Here is a 17,448-nt window from a genome sequence, read left to right as displayed (position 1 = left end):
ATTTTCCCTAATGAGGGCGCTGGGTGCGGGTAAATGGCTTAAGGGGGCGCTGTTATTTGAGACCATTTTTAGATGGGTTTTTTTCTGAAACAGACTATAGTCATCTTGCTTTTAGTTTCGTATTTTTCTGAAACTTACTATAACCAACTTACGTTTTGATGTCAAGTAAGTATTGAAATTACATAATTATGAAGAAATGTATGCACCAGAAGTATTAAACATTGGTTAAATATGTGTGTTTCACAGAATTTTGGCATTTCATGCTAGCCTGTTTGTTTACAATGCGTACACAAAATGGCGGACGGTGCTTTCGCTCGCTACTTTCGTTTTGTGGCAGATGGGAAATACCGACAAGAGCACACAATGAAATGCTTAGAAATGATAACATTCCTGTTATTTAGGAACCTTTATCATAAATATACAGTAAGTATTCATTGAACCTGTATAGACATCGCTAAAATATTGTTGCCAGTTAGTCTTCATCCATACACGTGTGTGGGGCATTCAAGTGACATGTTTCGTTTTGAACATGATGTCCTAAGTTGCCCAATGCAATAAATTTATAGCTGATTGGATATCTGTTAAGCATCAGATTGATGTGAAACAGTATTTTATTAGCATCTGCAAAGACAAATCGTCACAATCTGGCACAAAAATTGTTTGAAATTAGTTGATTTTTTTCAGCAAAAAACGTGGGGGCGCCCTTATTAGAGGAGGCGCTCTTAATAGGGAAAATACGGTGGGACAGTTTCTTGGAACACATTTATTTCTGTTTGGATTTTTTCTTGCTGAGACACATCTTGATGATTCGTTACAAAAGTAACTGTGATAACGTTTTTATGTCTATATGTTACTGTTGTACTGTTACAGAGTTTGACCCCTGTGGATCTGATAGAGCCACCTCTCCGTGTCCTGGTAATGATTGCTCAGTCTCAGGCGAACATGTGGCGACGCAATGGTTACGGACTACTCAACCAGGTAGAGGGGCTATGTTATAAATGTAGTGGTTATTAATTCACAATGTATTGTAAATTACTGAAGTCATTGGTGATCAGTGAACAAATCAAGAATTATCATTATTCTAATTTCATTGAAATCAATTTTAAATGAGTAATAATCATTTGTCTGATTTAAAGGGAAATTTAATTAAAAGTTCATTCGTTTGGTATTACTGATTATGTTATTATGATTATAACCTTTGCTTCTTCTGTTTCAGATATTTTTCTATCATAACGTGAAATGCAGGAGAGAGATGTATGACAAAGACATTGTAATGCTACAGGTAACTTTTTTTTTAAATGCATTGATACACATAAATCTTACGTTTGTTCTTATAGATTTCAATTTTTGATCTAATAATAATGGTGTTAATATCAAGTTTTAATTTGATTTTATTTAAATTTGTCACATGACATTTATACAGAAAACCTGTACTGTCTGTTAGTAGGAGATATTTTAATACGCTGATGATCTGTTGTAGGTGGGAGCCTCTGTGATAAACAGCAATGAATTTCTCGTTCATTTAATCAATAAGTTTGGTCTGTTGGCCTGGTCGAAGTAAGTACACTTTTACAGACATTACAATAATAGTAAGATAAACAGTTTAACTTTGTGTTTGACAAACAGAAAGATCCTTATAGCTTGCACTGAATTGATCCCTGTCATAAAAATGTTCTGGCATGCATCATCCATCAGGCATAGAAAAGAAGTTTTCATTTATTTTAAACAAGTTCTAGAAAATATCTTAAATACCAGTATCTTTAGTGTAAACATGTATATGAATATGAAATATTAACGAGGATATTAGTTACATACCTAAGAATGAGTTAATGATTTATGATTGCGTATGTGTTACAGACCTGAGTATGATGTGCCAGGAAGTCAAGAAGACATGATAAAACAGACAATAACATTAGCTGAGGAATTCCTGAACCTCCTCATCATCATCATAGGTACTGTACCTTATATATACTTGTATGTATGGTGTATACTTATATGAGAGACTTTATCATTATTATCATAAGACATGTTATCATATCAAAGTTTCCAGTATTAAATGTCTAACAAAAGCAAATAAAATGTTATATTTTATTACTAATACTCTGAAGCTCAGCTAATGTCAAATATGACTTGAATCAAAGGCACAAACCTGATTCACAATGTAAAAGACAATAAGGAATAGGTTTATTGCCTTCTAAGAATTTGACAGGTGCCTAAACTTATAAATAGGATGTTTAAGTGCACAATTGATGCTAATTTTTGGAACAATACAAGGTAAGTTTGTACCTGGGTGTATCTGCTAGGAAATTAATATATATTATGTCAACAAAATCCATATCTTCTGACTGTTTTGAATATATACATGTACAAAATATCATTTTGTGTGTTTGTAGGTGAGCGGTATGTAGAAGGCATTGGAGAGGTGACCAGTGAAGACACAGTGAAGCGTGAAATCATCCACCAACTGTGTATATCACCTATGGCCCATAGTGAACTGTCAAAGGCTTTACCAGAAGATGTGAGTAGTCTGACACAATCTGTTCAGTTGACTTACAATGCATTAAAGATTACTGGATTATTGATATGAAATTAAGTGTTACAAAATCAATGAAATCAAGACATTTAATGAGTGTTCCAAGTCTGTATCGGTATACAGATCCTTATTATCACTACATTTGATAAGAGGATCCGACAATATTCCATTAAGAGTCATGTTCAGGTGACCTTTGGAAATAGCTAATCATATTGCTGCCTGCAAAATCTTGAAAGTGAATTTCAGGGGATGAAAATCTTGAAAAAGCTGTCAGAACTATTTTTGTGTTAATAGTCACCTCGCCCAAAGAGCACATCAAGGCTAAATGTATATGTATACTGGGACGAAATGGTGTTTTCAATTTATGTAGCAAGGTGTAGAAAATACATTTGTTTTGAAGTACAGGTGGTATAAAGGTCATCCGAACATGACCTCTTTTGGGATATTGTCAGATCCTCTTGACTATAGAACTGGTTATACAGATCTTTAATCAGATTGTAAAGTATTAATGCTAGAATTGTTCCGTTAATTACATTTTTATGTTTTATGTTATTTTGCAGAGTAATCATGAAACTGGCATTGAACAAGTCATCAACCAAGTTTCTACATTCAAGTAAGTCCTCGTTACATGATTTGATAGATTGTTGTTTAACACGATCAAACTTTGTAGTTTGTAATACGTTTTGTTTTCATCAAGATATTGTTTTTGATGTGTCCATGTCCCTTACAGGAAGTCGGCATCAAGCTCCTCAGGAAGATTCGAACTGAAGAAAGAGTCCTTCAAAGAATACAACAAATACTTCTACCACTACAGCCGAGCTGAGCAATCAAAGGTATGTAACACCAAATCTGTTATAAAGTAACATTAATATTTCAATTTATAATGTGTTTAGTTGAAGCAATGTTTGCTCCGGGTTAATAATTCCTAATGCTTTTTGTTTTCAGTCTGAGGAAGCTCAGATAGAGAGGAAGAAACATGAAAATGAAGGTCAAGGTAAATTGTAGCATTTATTACATTTAAGTGAAAGTTACATCTCTATAATTAAATCTGGCATCTGAAAACAGAGAAATTAATTGAGAGGATACTGTAAAAGTGGCATTATTTGTGGTATGGATCTTTTTGCTGATTTTACCTTCATGAACATATTACAATTGTAACAAGTGGAAATTTTACATGAGGTAGTGAATAGTTTGACTATGATAGTTTTGAATTATTGCAGCTCTCCCACCACCAGATCCACAGAAATTCAAGAAGAACTTTAAGACAATCAAGAACATCCTTCAATGTGATGTAATGCTCTATTTGATGCACCTATTGCTGTCAAGGACAGCTGCCAAGAGGTCAAGGTCATGGTCAGAAGGACAGTTGGACAGGGTAAGGTCTTACTTATATCAAAACTGTACAGTAAAGTATAGGTTAGATGGTGATACTATGCAAAATACTTGATTTGTTGAATGATTCAACTTTATAGTGTTTTCTTTATAAATAGACACCATGAACTGACATTTTCCCACCAGTTATACATTATGTGACATGTATATAAGGAACACTTGTGCGCTATTCTCAAAGTTAATGTATTCTGTCATTGACAGAAATATTATTGTGACCTTAAATGCCTCATAATAAAAAAATATGAAAAAATAAGCAGATATTCTGCAGAAAGTATTGACATTTTACATGTGAGCAATAAATTAGTTTTCACTGCTCATAAGCCATACCATGATTTCAGATTTTACACCTCATTGGTTTGGCACTACTGGAACAGAGACAAGCTATCAATGAAGGCGACCATTCGTTTGACTTCTTGTCTAAAGCCCTTAGTGGTAAGTTGATGTCTATCTCTGCTGTAAGTGGTGTTGCGCCATATTTTGTATATACCTGTCCATCTGTTTTCAAATTTATATTAGCTTTTACACCTTCATATGATTTACATCAATTTTATACTTATAAACATGGGGCGGCGGTGGCCGAGTGGTTAAGATGTCCCGACACATAACAACCAGCCCTCTACTTGTTGCTTGCCAGTTCGAATCCTATGTGGGGCAGTTGTCAGGTATTGGTTGGTGGTTTATCTTTGGGTACTCCAGCTTTCCTCCACCTAAACCTGGCATGTCGTTCAATGACCCTGGCTGTTAATAGGATATTAAACCAATCAAATCAAACTGATCAACATGTTGTAATGAATTCCTAAATGAAAGTGTTTTAATAAGATAAAAGATACATGTATTTATTTTCATTTATGTTCACTACAGAGGACAAGAACTTAATGGGAATAATGGAAGGGCTGGTGGGTAACGCCAATCTGACACATGAATCCACCAAGGACCTTCTTACATGGACACTAAAGGTAGAAATCAGTGTGGATGTGTTTAAATAATGAACACAGTAACATTTATAGTTATAGAGAAATTCAAAACACAGTATTCAGTAATCATAATAAATAAAACATGTTGTAGTTTGGTGATTGAATAGTATCAATTATACCTAAAATTTTATATTCAAAAAGCAGAAAATAATTCATGTCAAATTTAATTTGGTTAATTAAGGTTGATTGCAGTGTTATATGAATGTTACCTACGATGTCAATTTGATTATCTGATACAGCTGTTTTTGGAAGTGCGTAAACTTAAGAATGATCCTGTCAGCATGGATACGTTAGATCAGTTGTCTAGTTCTACAAACCGCAATAACGATGAAACAAAGAAACAAAAGGCCAAGATGGCTGCCAAACGACGGGCTAAAATCATGGCACAAATGTCAACAATGCAGAAAAATTTCATCAAAGAAAATGCTGAGTTATTCCAGAGTGCTGACCCTGAACTAACTCGGTCATCCTCAGATATGGACATCAGGTTAGTGAGATTTTGTTCTGGATGTTTTCTGATTTTATATAAGTTATAATTACTAAATATAAGTAATAGAGGGGTTTCAAGATAGCAAAACAACATGGGTAAAGTATTACTGTTGATTAGTCCCACCTTCCAGTGAGTGTAACTTCACAGAATTACATTCACTGGAAGGTAGAACTAATCAGTGGTAAATGTTAATGCTGTTCTGGTATGTTAAAACCAACAGTGTACCTTTAAGACCAGAACTATCAAAAAAAGGTTTCAAAGGTGGTAAACTGAACCATTAAAACATGTAAATAAATAAAATTTATACAATATAAAATTACTGAACTGCTTGAATGTATGCATTGCTACTAGAATCATGTTTAATAGACTAAGTATATTCTGGTATCAGAGTATTCAATCAATGTATTTATCAGCGACTATCACTTCGTCATAGAAACGTCCTTTTTTGGGGACGTGGATGTGGCGTGGTGGTAGAAGAAGCAGATATGTTTGGCTAGGCGATTGGGTGCCGTAGATCGTGAGTTTGAGGCCCGGATAGGGCACGAGTCAATAAATTGTCATCCTTTTTTAAATTGTGTTTCTTTAATATGTCATATTGATCAGTGATACATTGTTATATTGCTGATAGGACTGTAGTAAAACCACTTTTAGGAGTATTCAAGTAAAATTAGTACTGTATTGCCTATATAGGTCTGTAGAAACAACAATTTACAGTGAATTAGATATTAAAATGAAAGATATCTTCCAAATTAAGTATGTAATACTGACCTGTATTACATGTATTTGTACAGTGACTTCCACAATGGTGGTTTCCCCGTGGCCCTCGGGAGGAAGAGGAGCAGAGTGGCCAGTCCAGCTCACTGTAAAGGCATGTGTATACTGTGTCAGGAGGAACAGGAGATCCTTCACAGTGGTCGCGCCATGGTCTTGGCTGCTTTTGTACAGAGGTAGTGTGTTCAATCGTCTTGTAACAGTATACCAATTTATCATCATTATTCATTCATATAGCCTTAGCCTTGTCTATCCTTTCCTGTCATGTTCTGTCTCCATTTCATGTTAAGACAGGGGCATTTATTTTATTACATAGACATTTCTGATTTTGGTATGTTTGGAAACACATTGTACGATAATGACAAAATAAAATAAAAATAAATCACAAAATTAATGTTTCACAGAACACCTGTCATTTCTTTTTAATCAATAGTTCAGCTTTTGCTATGTTTATTGTTAAGAGTTGATAATGATTACTCCTCCAACAATGAAACATGTGACTTGTAAATTATGGATGTAAATGTTTATCCTTCTCTAGGTCTACCGTACTGTCACAGAGCCGGCGTAAGTCTCTATCAAAGGAAGATGACTACGATTATCTATTTAGTCCTTCTGATCTCAACACAGGCACCTATACCAGCTCCTGTGGTCATGTGATGCACTTCGACTGTTGGCAGAGGTAAGGTTAGAATAAGGCAAACAGGTATAGCTTTCTCATATTTGTTAAGCAATCTGGCCTTAATTTGATCACTATCTATTAAAATGGCTACGTTTGATGTTAAGACCAGAGGAAAGTATGGTTAATGACATATTACTGCAAGGAATCTCTAAACTTAAGCCATATTTTATCATATTTTTATCTGCCAATGCCTTTCTGTAAACTAATTTATTTTCATGGGCGATAAAATTCCGCATACTTAGTAGACAAAAAGGTTTCAAATACAGGTAAAATTGAACAAAGAGGTCTTGATGGCAAAATTAAATAGTTGTGAAATGTTGTTATGCACGAAACGCAAAGTTGAAATGTTGTAAAAATTAGTTGGTTTACAGTACCATATTTGCCGGAGTAATAAGTTATTAACTGGTATTACATAAAACATAAACATTTTAACGTTACTTTCATTGTTTGAATAAACAGACAAAGCTATAGGGAACAGTATGTAATGTACTACTGAGTACATACTTAGTCAAGATTTTCATTTCGCTATTGCTTTGTACAGGTTTTTTGATGCAGTGGTGATGAGAGAGAGACGGCGGCCGATACGTTTCCGATCTAATCTCAGCTATAGTATAGACCACAATGAATTCCTGTGTCCTCTTTGTGAAAGCATAAGCAATACTGTGATACCAGTGGTTCCTTCTCTTCCTTCTCTGATACCAGAAAGGTGTGTACAGAACAGTAATCACTGACACCAGAATGTACATCTAGTAAACCTTGTAAAAGGGTCTGTCTAGTCTACGTGGTATAAGATACTGATTTGCACTAAAAAATACTGAAAATATAACAATTATAAATGTTTAACTTGTATTAAATCTATAAAATCATATTACATGTAACAAAGAAATAAAATGATTAGAATTCCATCGTGTAAAATGTTTTATAATATCTAAATGTGAATATCTTTTGTGGTGGTTACTAAATGAAACATCAAAATGAGCCTAAATAGAAATTGTGTATGGAACATTAGAGAGCATATTTGGTCGTTTTTTTTGCCAATCACAACTTGAAATAATACTGATATTTGCTAAAACTTGAATACTCTCTGAATCAATATGTGTGCTATATGAAGTGTTTTATGAATTGTGATTCAGCAATAAAGATGATGTAAGTCTGACCTTCAATGACTGGTTGGACGGTCTACACAAGTCTGTCCAAAATAGTAGGAAGGAGCTGGAGGACAAGGAGGCCAAAGGTAATACTAACAACAGCAAGGAAAATGTACTTAAATATATGGTATCTATATATTCCATACCATTACAGGGCTCTGGTTGTCAGGAATAGCTTCATAATATCACAGTCTAGGTATATTTTGCTTGGGATTTAATTAATTATTAAGCACATGACTATTTTTATATACTGTCCAAAACATATATCTAATATCATAATCAATAATTTATTTTTGAGGCAAATATCAACAAGAGTTGAGGAAGAAAACTACAAAATATTTCTAAATTTTAAGCATAACTGTTTGATATTTATATAATGATATAAATTCTGATCTTTTCACAGACAAAGTGGCCTATGAGTTTGATCCATCTCCTTTAAATGCAATAACCAAGATGATGGCTGAAAGTGTAGCCAACAACTTCAAGCTTCTGTGGCAGTCATTTCAAAACGACAGGTAGCCTTAGCTTCATCATAAAAGTGCAAACAGTTGCTACATATAGGATATGTCACTGAAAAGATGATTTCATAGCTAGCAATTGTCATTAATTCAGTCTCTCTTAAAATTAAGGTGTGATGACTATATTCATTGACCTATACAAAAATAAATTATGTAACATTGAATGATATTTTTTCGCTATTATTTGTATGGGTCGAAATTTATGCGATAAGTCCTTAAACTACGGAAGAAAAATAAAAACTTGCTATTCAGCTTCAAGAGTATTTCATGGATAAGATTGTTGTGACCATGACAATGACCCACAAAATAGCAAAAATATCACTCCTACAAAAACAACGGCTATATAGTAATTGTGTGTAATAATTTCATTTCTTTAGACAGTTTAATTCTTTCTATTCTATTACCACAATATCAGGGGAAGGGACATAGTTTTATTTCTATTCTGTGATGAGAAGTTTTGTTCAGTGTAACATTGACATTAATGTGTCGCTATTTGTATTTCAGTACATTTTTTGCTCAAAGTTTGACTGACATGGTGAAGAAGTTTGGAAGAGATGTATACTCTGTATGTATGAACATAGCAAAGTATCATAAAGTAAATTGTCTACACTGATTTTTATTTAGATTAAAATTAACAATATGTTGCTTCATTTGAATATTGAATTTTACAAAATGAAAAATTATAGAAATTCATTAAGAAAAAAAAAAGGAACAATTTAAGTTAGAATCAATTTATAGTATAAAAAACCGTAGGTCATGAAAAAAGTTGATGCAAATACACAGAGTTGAAAAACAAAGATATTTAGAAGGAAAATATTGGGGCTGCAGAATTTTTTGCAAATAAAATAAAATAGAGTCCACTATAGTTCAGAAAAGCTGTTGTCATAGAAAATCTCTATGAACTACACCAACCTCAATAATTTTATTTGACACCTTTCCCTCACATTGAAGTATAAACATGTATCAAGAAACTTTGTTTAACCCTCTGTGATTGACTTGTATTTACAGTTCGGTTTAAATGCGGAACCTGATGATGGAAATGTGAGAGTACCTTTTATGGCCTGGTCAACATGTGCCTTCACTATACAGTCTGTAGGTAAGTGGTCAATCTGGTCAGACTACTGGACATAATGCTCATCTTACACCAATCAATAAATGATGGAATATTTTAGACATCTTTTCAGATGGTCAGTTTGTAATGGTTGTCCATCAATAAAATCCAAATCATACCTATAAGTCATAAGGCCATATATACAGTAAAATAAAATTTGCTTTAAAGGACACCTTTATATAAAGAACATCTGTCTTTAAAGGAAACTCATTAATTAACCTCATTTGCTGCAAAATACTACATAATTTACCTGTCTATAAAAGACGTTTTTGCTTTGTCCCTTTAATATCCTATATAGACATATATGACTGTTGTCTGTAATACAAAGTAGTTTAAAGGTAGGTTTCGCCCAATGAAATATAAAGTTTATGAAATTGAAATTTATCTTGTGCATAGATATAATCTTCAGATCATTTTCGATGCATACAGCGAACAATTTGTGTGGTCAGTTGCCTAGCTTGACCAGGAAATTACTCCTCTAAAAATAGAGCAAAGTCAAGCTTTACATAGAACACGACATATTTTTTTCCAAAACGAGGCCGCATCAACAATTGGAAGCATGCAACAAAATGTCAGATAGAAGTGACAGTCTTAACACGGCATGTTTAGTAAAAAAAAAAACAAATCAAAGTACAATGGTTTGTTTATACATGTCATGTTATCTATAACACTTCAAGTTACTTACATTCGCTCGCTATCTTAGTATATCAAAAGTATATGTACTATGTAGTTAGTCTACTGCTGTATGTGCGCTGGCATATGTGTCGAAATTTACTCACCACGTGCAACACAACAGAATCCAGGCGAGTTCCGCTTGAGATGTGACTTCTGTTTCTTCTATTGCTACATTGCCATCTCTGAGTTTCATTCCCTAGAGATATCCTAGGATGCTACCATTTCCATTCTAATTTCCTACATGTTGATGCCGATTCTGATACATTTTTTTCTCACACGCTTTCATTCAGTCATTTTGTTTACTTTAAGTGCGTAACAATGCGTATGCACGAAACTTCGATAACACAATCCATTGCAGCTTCATTTGCATACAATCCTGTCAGCCTGACAATTGTAATAAATCAAGGATTTCCTTCAATTTTGTATTCAAGACGCATTAAGAAATTAAATTGAGGAATTTTAATATGTTTTTTCACCTTTTCTTCTGTTTATCGGATTTATACAAAAAAAAAAATTATATGGTTGGGCGAAACCTACCTTTAATACCTTGACCTTCACTTCTGCATGGATTAGTATTTAATTGTAAAGGTAAAAGCCATGATGTCATGATGGATGGTTTTTTGCATTATGTACATGTATCTAGAATGTAATGACTAATGTTTATTTACTGTAATAGAGAGTAACAATCATTCTAAAACTTCAAGAAATAAAATCTCATACATCTCATCCGTTTGCTCTTTGAATTCAAAGTTTTGACCGGGGTTAGTGTGAAAATTCTGGGAATTTGATTAATTACTGAAGATATAATGTAAAAATTAAGATAAACCACTACATATTTTGGTACAAATTTATTTTACAGAACAACAGCTGAAGGTGGAGGAAAAGCCTCTGTTTGGGGCGCTCTCCACCCGCCAGTCAGACTGCCTCTCTGCACTCATCAAGTTTGCCTGTGTATTCAGTCAAGTGATCCCTCAAAACCTAGTCAAACAGCACTGTCTACGTCTCCTGTCAGGTGAGGCTCACACACAGGCTTTAACAGCTCAACAATTAATTATCTTTTACTTGTTGTTTAATGATTGAATGAAGTTTAACTGTTTTTCATTTTTGGTCCTTTCCTGGCTCCCTTACCTATTTACAGCTTGAACTGCACTCGCAGCATAGTGGTAGAATTTAAGCATCATACTTCATCCATGCTGCATTCATTTGATATGCTGTAACCATGCTGAAAATTTACAAGGGGGATAAAAATGGCAAAGCTCTGATATCTGAAACCCACAGAACAATAAAGAATACCAAGATTTACTTTCATATGTTGTTGTAGCTATTCTGTCTTTGCTTATTACAAAGTTCTGCCCCTTGCAGGTGGGTATTTGCTTATTACAAAGTTCTGCCCCTTGCAGGTGGGTATTCATTGTGACGTCATTGTTTTGTGAGCAAAACTTATGTCATTTTCTCTAAAATGTATGAGGTTAAGCTCACAAACACAAGATTTCACAATCAGTGCATGTACCTACCCAGAAGGGCAAATAACTGTAATATGCAAATACAGAATAATGTCAAGAGACAGAATAATGAGTTATATTACAGCTCTAATGCCGTTATATGTATGATATATTACAGCTCTAATGCCGTTATATGTATGATATATTACAGCTCTAATGCCGGAGACCCACAGAACACGACGGGATACCCAGAGTATATTGGACATAGATATGTTTGGTTACCTGCTGACCCTGACTGTGAGTCTGCCATCACTATATGTGGAGAGTCAGACACCCTCGGTGGGGACTATACCTACCGGCGGGCTAGGGGATCACCATTCACTACAGTTCGTACTGACTGCTCATATTGTACAGATAATGCTGACCTGTGATATCCCCTCTCAAGGTTAGTATAGATAATGTTGACCTGTGATATCCCCTCTCAAGGTAAGTACAGATAATGCTGACCTGTGATATCCCCTCTCAAGGTAAGTACAGATAATGCTGACCTGTGATATTCCCTCTGATATCCCCTCTCAAGGTTAGTATAGATAATGTTGACCTGTGATATCCCCTCTCAAGGTAAGTACAGATAATGCTGACCTGTGATATCCCCTCTCAATGTAAGTACAGATAATGCTGACTTGTGATATTCCCTCTCAAGGTTAGTATAGATAATGTTGACCTGTGATATCCCCTCTCAAGGTAAGTACAGATAATGCTGACCTGTGATATCCCCTCTCAATGTAAGTACAGATAATGCTGACCTGTGATATCCCCTCTCAATGTAAGTACAGATAATGCTGACTTGTGATATTCCCTCTCAAGGTTAGTATAGATAATGTTGACCTGTGATATCCCCTCTCAAGGTAAGTACAGATAATGCTGACTTGTTTATATTTTACCTATAGTTGAAACATTTTCACAGCGATTTACTTCAGCCTGCAAACTATGCGAAATTTAATTGCATGCGAAAATAAGTTTGTCATCAGAAATTTGTGAAAACGTTTTAATTTTGTACACATATAAAAATTTTCACCTGTATCATAACATTCTAAATTAAATCATATTAACATGAGACTTAAATCATCTGAATTCTGATTACCATAAACTATGATTTATTTTAGTCTACACTATTTATACATAGTGTACATTGTATATGTGTTGTGTAGGAATGATGGAACTTGAAGCGGACAATGAAGGGGAAGCCCTTCTTAAGATCTACACCCATATCAGAAAGGAAGCAAAGTAAGTAGCCCGACACATTAGGCCACGCAACAAGGCTTTCCTTTTATTTATAGGTATAAAACATTCTTCTGACTGAAAATATTATAAATATACTTTCAATATATAACAATGTAATGTTGCAATAAATGACCTTGGCCTTCATTCAATATTACAGGCAAAACATAGCTTTGATAATGACAGTAATAGATTGTGAAATATTCTTGTTACCTTACCTCATGTCTTAACCTTGATTCTTAACTCTTTCACCTTAATTTGAAGACTCCTTTTAACTAAACATACTCTGAAACTGGAAAAGTTCATAAAAACCATGTTGGAATGTTTTGTATAGGATGTTGTGACCAAATTAAACATAACTTATATTTTTCTGTTAGGATGGAAGGGGAGAACCCACCTCAGCCCTGGCAGTTGAGTCAGTACCTACGTAAAGCGTGTCTGCCCTTCCTACGATGTGCTGCCTTACTGTATCACCAGATCACAGAGGTACCACCCCCTAGCAATCTTCAAGGTAAATATGCTCTGTCTGGTAAAATGCTTAAAAATGTTGTCACATCATACAGGTTACTAGTCCCCTCTTCCAAGTTATGAATGGACATGTAAATTGTCCCAGGATATATATAGTCATACATAACTTAAACTTTATGGCAAACTTAATGAGAAACTACATACTTCCAGGTTATAAAAGGACTCTTAAATTGTCCCTGGATATATATAGTCATACATAACTTAAACTTTATGGCAAACTTAATGAGAAACTACATACTTCCTGGTTATGAAAGGACTCTTAAATTGTCTGGATATATATAGTCATACATAACTTAAACTTTATGGCAAACGTAATGAGAAGTTACATACTTCCAGGTTATGAAAGGACATTTAAATTCCCTGGTATGGTCATATAACTTAAACTTTATGGCAAACTTAATGAGAAACTATGTAATTATATCTATACCTTTTCTATAACCCAATTATGGGGAAAATATTAGTATTTCCAATTCTAGTGGCAGTAGTTTATGGCTTGAGACATTTATCAGTTGTCAATCTATAAAAAAGTATTTACCAGTTAAAAAATGAATATAACATTTATGTTTTCAGAGCTGAATGATGATGAATTTGAACCTCTATGTCGTTATCTGGCACTACCACTTCATCTTTCTGCTCTGTTTGAAAATCAAGGAGACATTATCAACAGTCTGGTCAAAGAGTAAGTCTCCATATGTTCTATGCAAATTCTCCAAATATAATATTTGTCACAAAAACTGCTTCCAACACATAACACATAATCCCAAATTGGACTGAAATTCATTGCAAGCAGCAATAGCTTACTGGGCAAGACAGTGTTTATAGAGTATTGTTAGCCACTTTATTTTTGTTTATACAATATTTCCCATCCTTATTTACCATATTCATGAATACATTCTCAATCAAGGACTCTTACATTGTACTGACAATCGTGCATTTATATAGATGTTTTATACAATTATTCACAAAACATTTTAATCTGTGCCAAGACCTCTCGTGAAAATTTGTATCTCTCAAATTATAAAGTGGTTTATAGTGTAATACAAAGCAAACCCTTGTTCTGTGGAGTTCATTTCTCCTTTATACACAGATATTGTTGTGTTTAAAATTTCAGTTAGAATTTTTTATACCATATTTGATTAAGTTGGTGTCCAGAGTGGTGTTAAGAGGATAATGGGACCTGTAGACTTTAACAAAATTATTCTCCGTAGTATAAGTCACAAATCAATTTGTAAAAAGGTAAAAGAAATTTCCATTGTGCATTTAATGGTTAGAACCATTGAAAATCAGTTGGGTTTTTTTAGGGACAGGGCTCTTCTATAGAGGTACAGAAGTTATTGTGATGCACAAAGTAAAATATAATGAAAAAAATGTGAAAAATGTTCAAAACCATTGGATGTTGACATCTGGTATGATATTACTTTCAGATGGTGTCATAATGATAATATTGGTAGTCAGATAATGACAGCCAGCAGTGAGAAAATCATAAGTTACCCACGGAAGGTCAACCGTCTGGTCACCTTACCAGAGGACTACAGCGAACTCATCAACGAAGTCTCATCTTTCACGTAAGTTGACCGGTCATGTCACTGTAAATTTATCTATTGATTTATCTATATATAGCAATATAGTGTAGCAATATAATCAGCGCTTTACTGACATATAGAAAATACATGTATTTCAATGGGAATTCCAAGAAGAAAATTAGTATTCTGAACATAGCTAATAATCATGTCCAAGTTTGATGTTTTTTTACAATTTGAAGAAATCTTAGTTTAACACAGAATATCATTTTACAAATCCTTTACTTTTCATTAATCCATAACTACTTATTCCATCTTTGCATATTATAGAGTTATCTGCCCTTTTGGGTAGATATCGATAATGACGTCATCATTGTATGAACAAAAAGTATGTTGTGTTCCCAGAAAAAGATATGTTTATACGCTAGCAAAACAACACATAACAATTAGTACCTACCCACAAGGAAAGATAACTCATATAATGTGTAAATGCAGAATACATATAAGTACCGGGTAAGATATATGGTGTGTTGTTGTGTACATATAGTTGCCCTAAGTCGGATGGTGACGAGAGCCGAGCCCCCACCATGTGTCTAGTGTGTGGTAAGATGCTATGTTCCCAGAGTTACTGCTGCCAGGCTGATGTGGATGGAACCACCTGTGGAGCTGCTACAGAGCACACCATAAGCTGTGGTGCTGGCATCGGAATATTTCTCAGGTCAGTTTTAAATTCTATTGTTTTTAATATGCTGTGATTTAAATCTCTCCACTTATAAGATGTCACCATTAGGCTTTCCCACTTTGGTCCCCAGGGGTAAGTCTGTTGTTTTTCTTCCTTAAACTGTAAACCAACTTTTTTAAGGTTGCATTTTACTTTTGCAAATTTTGTGATCCGTGTAAATTCAGGAATGTTTAGCTCAGCAAATTAATATAAATATCGATTAAATTAATTGAGATTTCTCAAACGCAAATTTTAATATTTAGGAACTTGTATTGAAATTGAAATCGTGAAATTTAGTAGCCTCGAAGGAAAGCTGGCCTACAGTATTTCTGACAGTTTTCTTTTACATGTACCACTAAACCTGTCATATCATTCGTTGATTTAGATAAATACAAAGTAAACCACATTTAGATAGCTCTGTCCACCAAACAGGCCTTACAGGACAAAGCATGAGTACACATGGTGGTTTTGTTTTAACAGGGTACGAGAGTGTCAGATACTACTGCTGGCTGGGAAATCTAAGGGCTGTTTTGTACCCCCTCCTTACCTGGATGTTTACGGCGAAACTGATCAAGGACTCAGGTAAATATTTTTATACCTAGTTAAAACAGATTCTTATTACAAGATACAGATCTTTGTATATTGTAAAGGAATTCCTTGTTTGTTGTAAGTGATCTGTGGATTTATTAAATAGACATTTAAAAAAAGTTTTTTAATCCTATAGGAAATGCTATAACAAATTGGACTTCAGAGGTCAATTGTAGCCATTTCATTTTCATTTACACATTTTTATGAACTACAAAGTACATACTGGCAACATGTAGTAAAACATGTTAAACTGATCACATTTCACTTATAAAACAGAAAATTATAGAGAATCTTCATAGATGAAATAATTAGTGTTGTTTTTACTATTGCCTCATAGTATTGTCGAGGGATCAGCTCGGGCACTATCCCATCACAAGACAATACTATTAGGCAATAGTGCACTAACAGCCAGCCCATAATTAGTTTAGTACATCACCCTCACATGAGACCAGTTTTCATGTCATCGTAATAGAAGCACGTTAAGTGACACCTCGCAATGCTTTCTTCATTTCCACACCACATTGTTACATTAAAAGTACAATTTATGAATTGCTTGCAGAATTCTGTGATTCTATAAAATGGGATTCAGCTTCATGAAGATTTAAAGTAGATTAATATTAGAACATGAGTAAACTGTCATCTGTAGAAAAGTAACATTTAATTCCATCCTCGCACACAACAGCTTGTCCACCATCTTCACTTCTTGGTCGAAGCACAACGTTATAATGACGTCATGTAAATGTGATGTCACAATACATTCACATTCAATTTGGCACCACTTCAATAGTGCTCGCTATAATGCAAATAGTACCCATGTGTGTAGCCAATCAGAATCCAGTATTCTGTCACATGATGTACTATTAAAGGTATAATGCCCCATCCTGCCCATGCCTTGAGAGAAAGGGATAAGGTGTCATCCTTTTGCTCCTTCCTTATCTGTCATTTAGTACTAGGTCTTGTTGTGTCCTGTCTGGCTTACACATAGAGGCTGCAAACACATTAGCAGTATGTCTAGCAGGTATTTTTAGTTATTGTAGGTGTTGGGACCTCCTATTTATCTGTCAGACAAGCTATTAC

The 17,448-nt window shown here is 34.3% G+C and overlaps 1 protein-coding gene across 1 annotated transcript in view; it reads left to right on the top strand.

Annotated features, from left to right (window-relative positions):
* The window catches only part of LOC138318005 (E3 ubiquitin-protein ligase UBR2-like), a 42,704-nt gene that overhangs the window by 21,475 nt on the left and 3,781 nt on the right, over positions 1 to 17,448 (top strand). The window contains exons 21-47 of the mRNA XM_069260017.1: positions 871 to 978; positions 1,217 to 1,282; positions 1,481 to 1,557; positions 1,858 to 1,952; positions 2,394 to 2,518; positions 3,094 to 3,146; positions 3,264 to 3,366; positions 3,479 to 3,527; positions 3,754 to 3,908; positions 4,264 to 4,357; positions 4,787 to 4,881; positions 5,139 to 5,386; positions 6,181 to 6,336; positions 6,699 to 6,839; positions 7,381 to 7,545; positions 7,973 to 8,073; positions 8,391 to 8,502; positions 9,010 to 9,070; positions 9,514 to 9,601; positions 11,151 to 11,303; positions 11,945 to 12,178; positions 12,945 to 13,020; positions 13,392 to 13,525; positions 14,113 to 14,221; positions 14,967 to 15,107; positions 15,610 to 15,780; positions 16,264 to 16,365. Of these exons, the coding sequence (XP_069116118.1) occupies positions 871 to 978; positions 1,217 to 1,282; positions 1,481 to 1,557; positions 1,858 to 1,952; positions 2,394 to 2,518; positions 3,094 to 3,146; positions 3,264 to 3,366; positions 3,479 to 3,527; positions 3,754 to 3,908; positions 4,264 to 4,357; positions 4,787 to 4,881; positions 5,139 to 5,386; positions 6,181 to 6,336; positions 6,699 to 6,839; positions 7,381 to 7,545; positions 7,973 to 8,073; positions 8,391 to 8,502; positions 9,010 to 9,070; positions 9,514 to 9,601; positions 11,151 to 11,303; positions 11,945 to 12,178; positions 12,945 to 13,020; positions 13,392 to 13,525; positions 14,113 to 14,221; positions 14,967 to 15,107; positions 15,610 to 15,780; positions 16,264 to 16,365 (3,212 nt within the window). The remainder of the gene's footprint in view (positions 1 to 870; positions 979 to 1,216; positions 1,283 to 1,480; positions 1,558 to 1,857; positions 1,953 to 2,393; positions 2,519 to 3,093; positions 3,147 to 3,263; positions 3,367 to 3,478; positions 3,528 to 3,753; positions 3,909 to 4,263; positions 4,358 to 4,786; positions 4,882 to 5,138; positions 5,387 to 6,180; positions 6,337 to 6,698; positions 6,840 to 7,380; positions 7,546 to 7,972; positions 8,074 to 8,390; positions 8,503 to 9,009; positions 9,071 to 9,513; positions 9,602 to 11,150; positions 11,304 to 11,944; positions 12,179 to 12,944; positions 13,021 to 13,391; positions 13,526 to 14,112; positions 14,222 to 14,966; positions 15,108 to 15,609; positions 15,781 to 16,263; positions 16,366 to 17,448) is intronic.

The sequence above is a fragment of the Argopecten irradians genome, chromosome 3 (genome assembly GCF_041381155.1).
Source record: "Argopecten irradians isolate NY chromosome 3, Ai_NY, whole genome shotgun sequence".
NCBI lineage: Eukaryota > Metazoa > Mollusca > Bivalvia > Pectinida > Pectinidae > Argopecten > Argopecten irradians.
The sequence above is the reverse complement of the archived record's forward strand: the minus strand, read 5'-3'. Positions and strand labels throughout refer to the sequence as shown.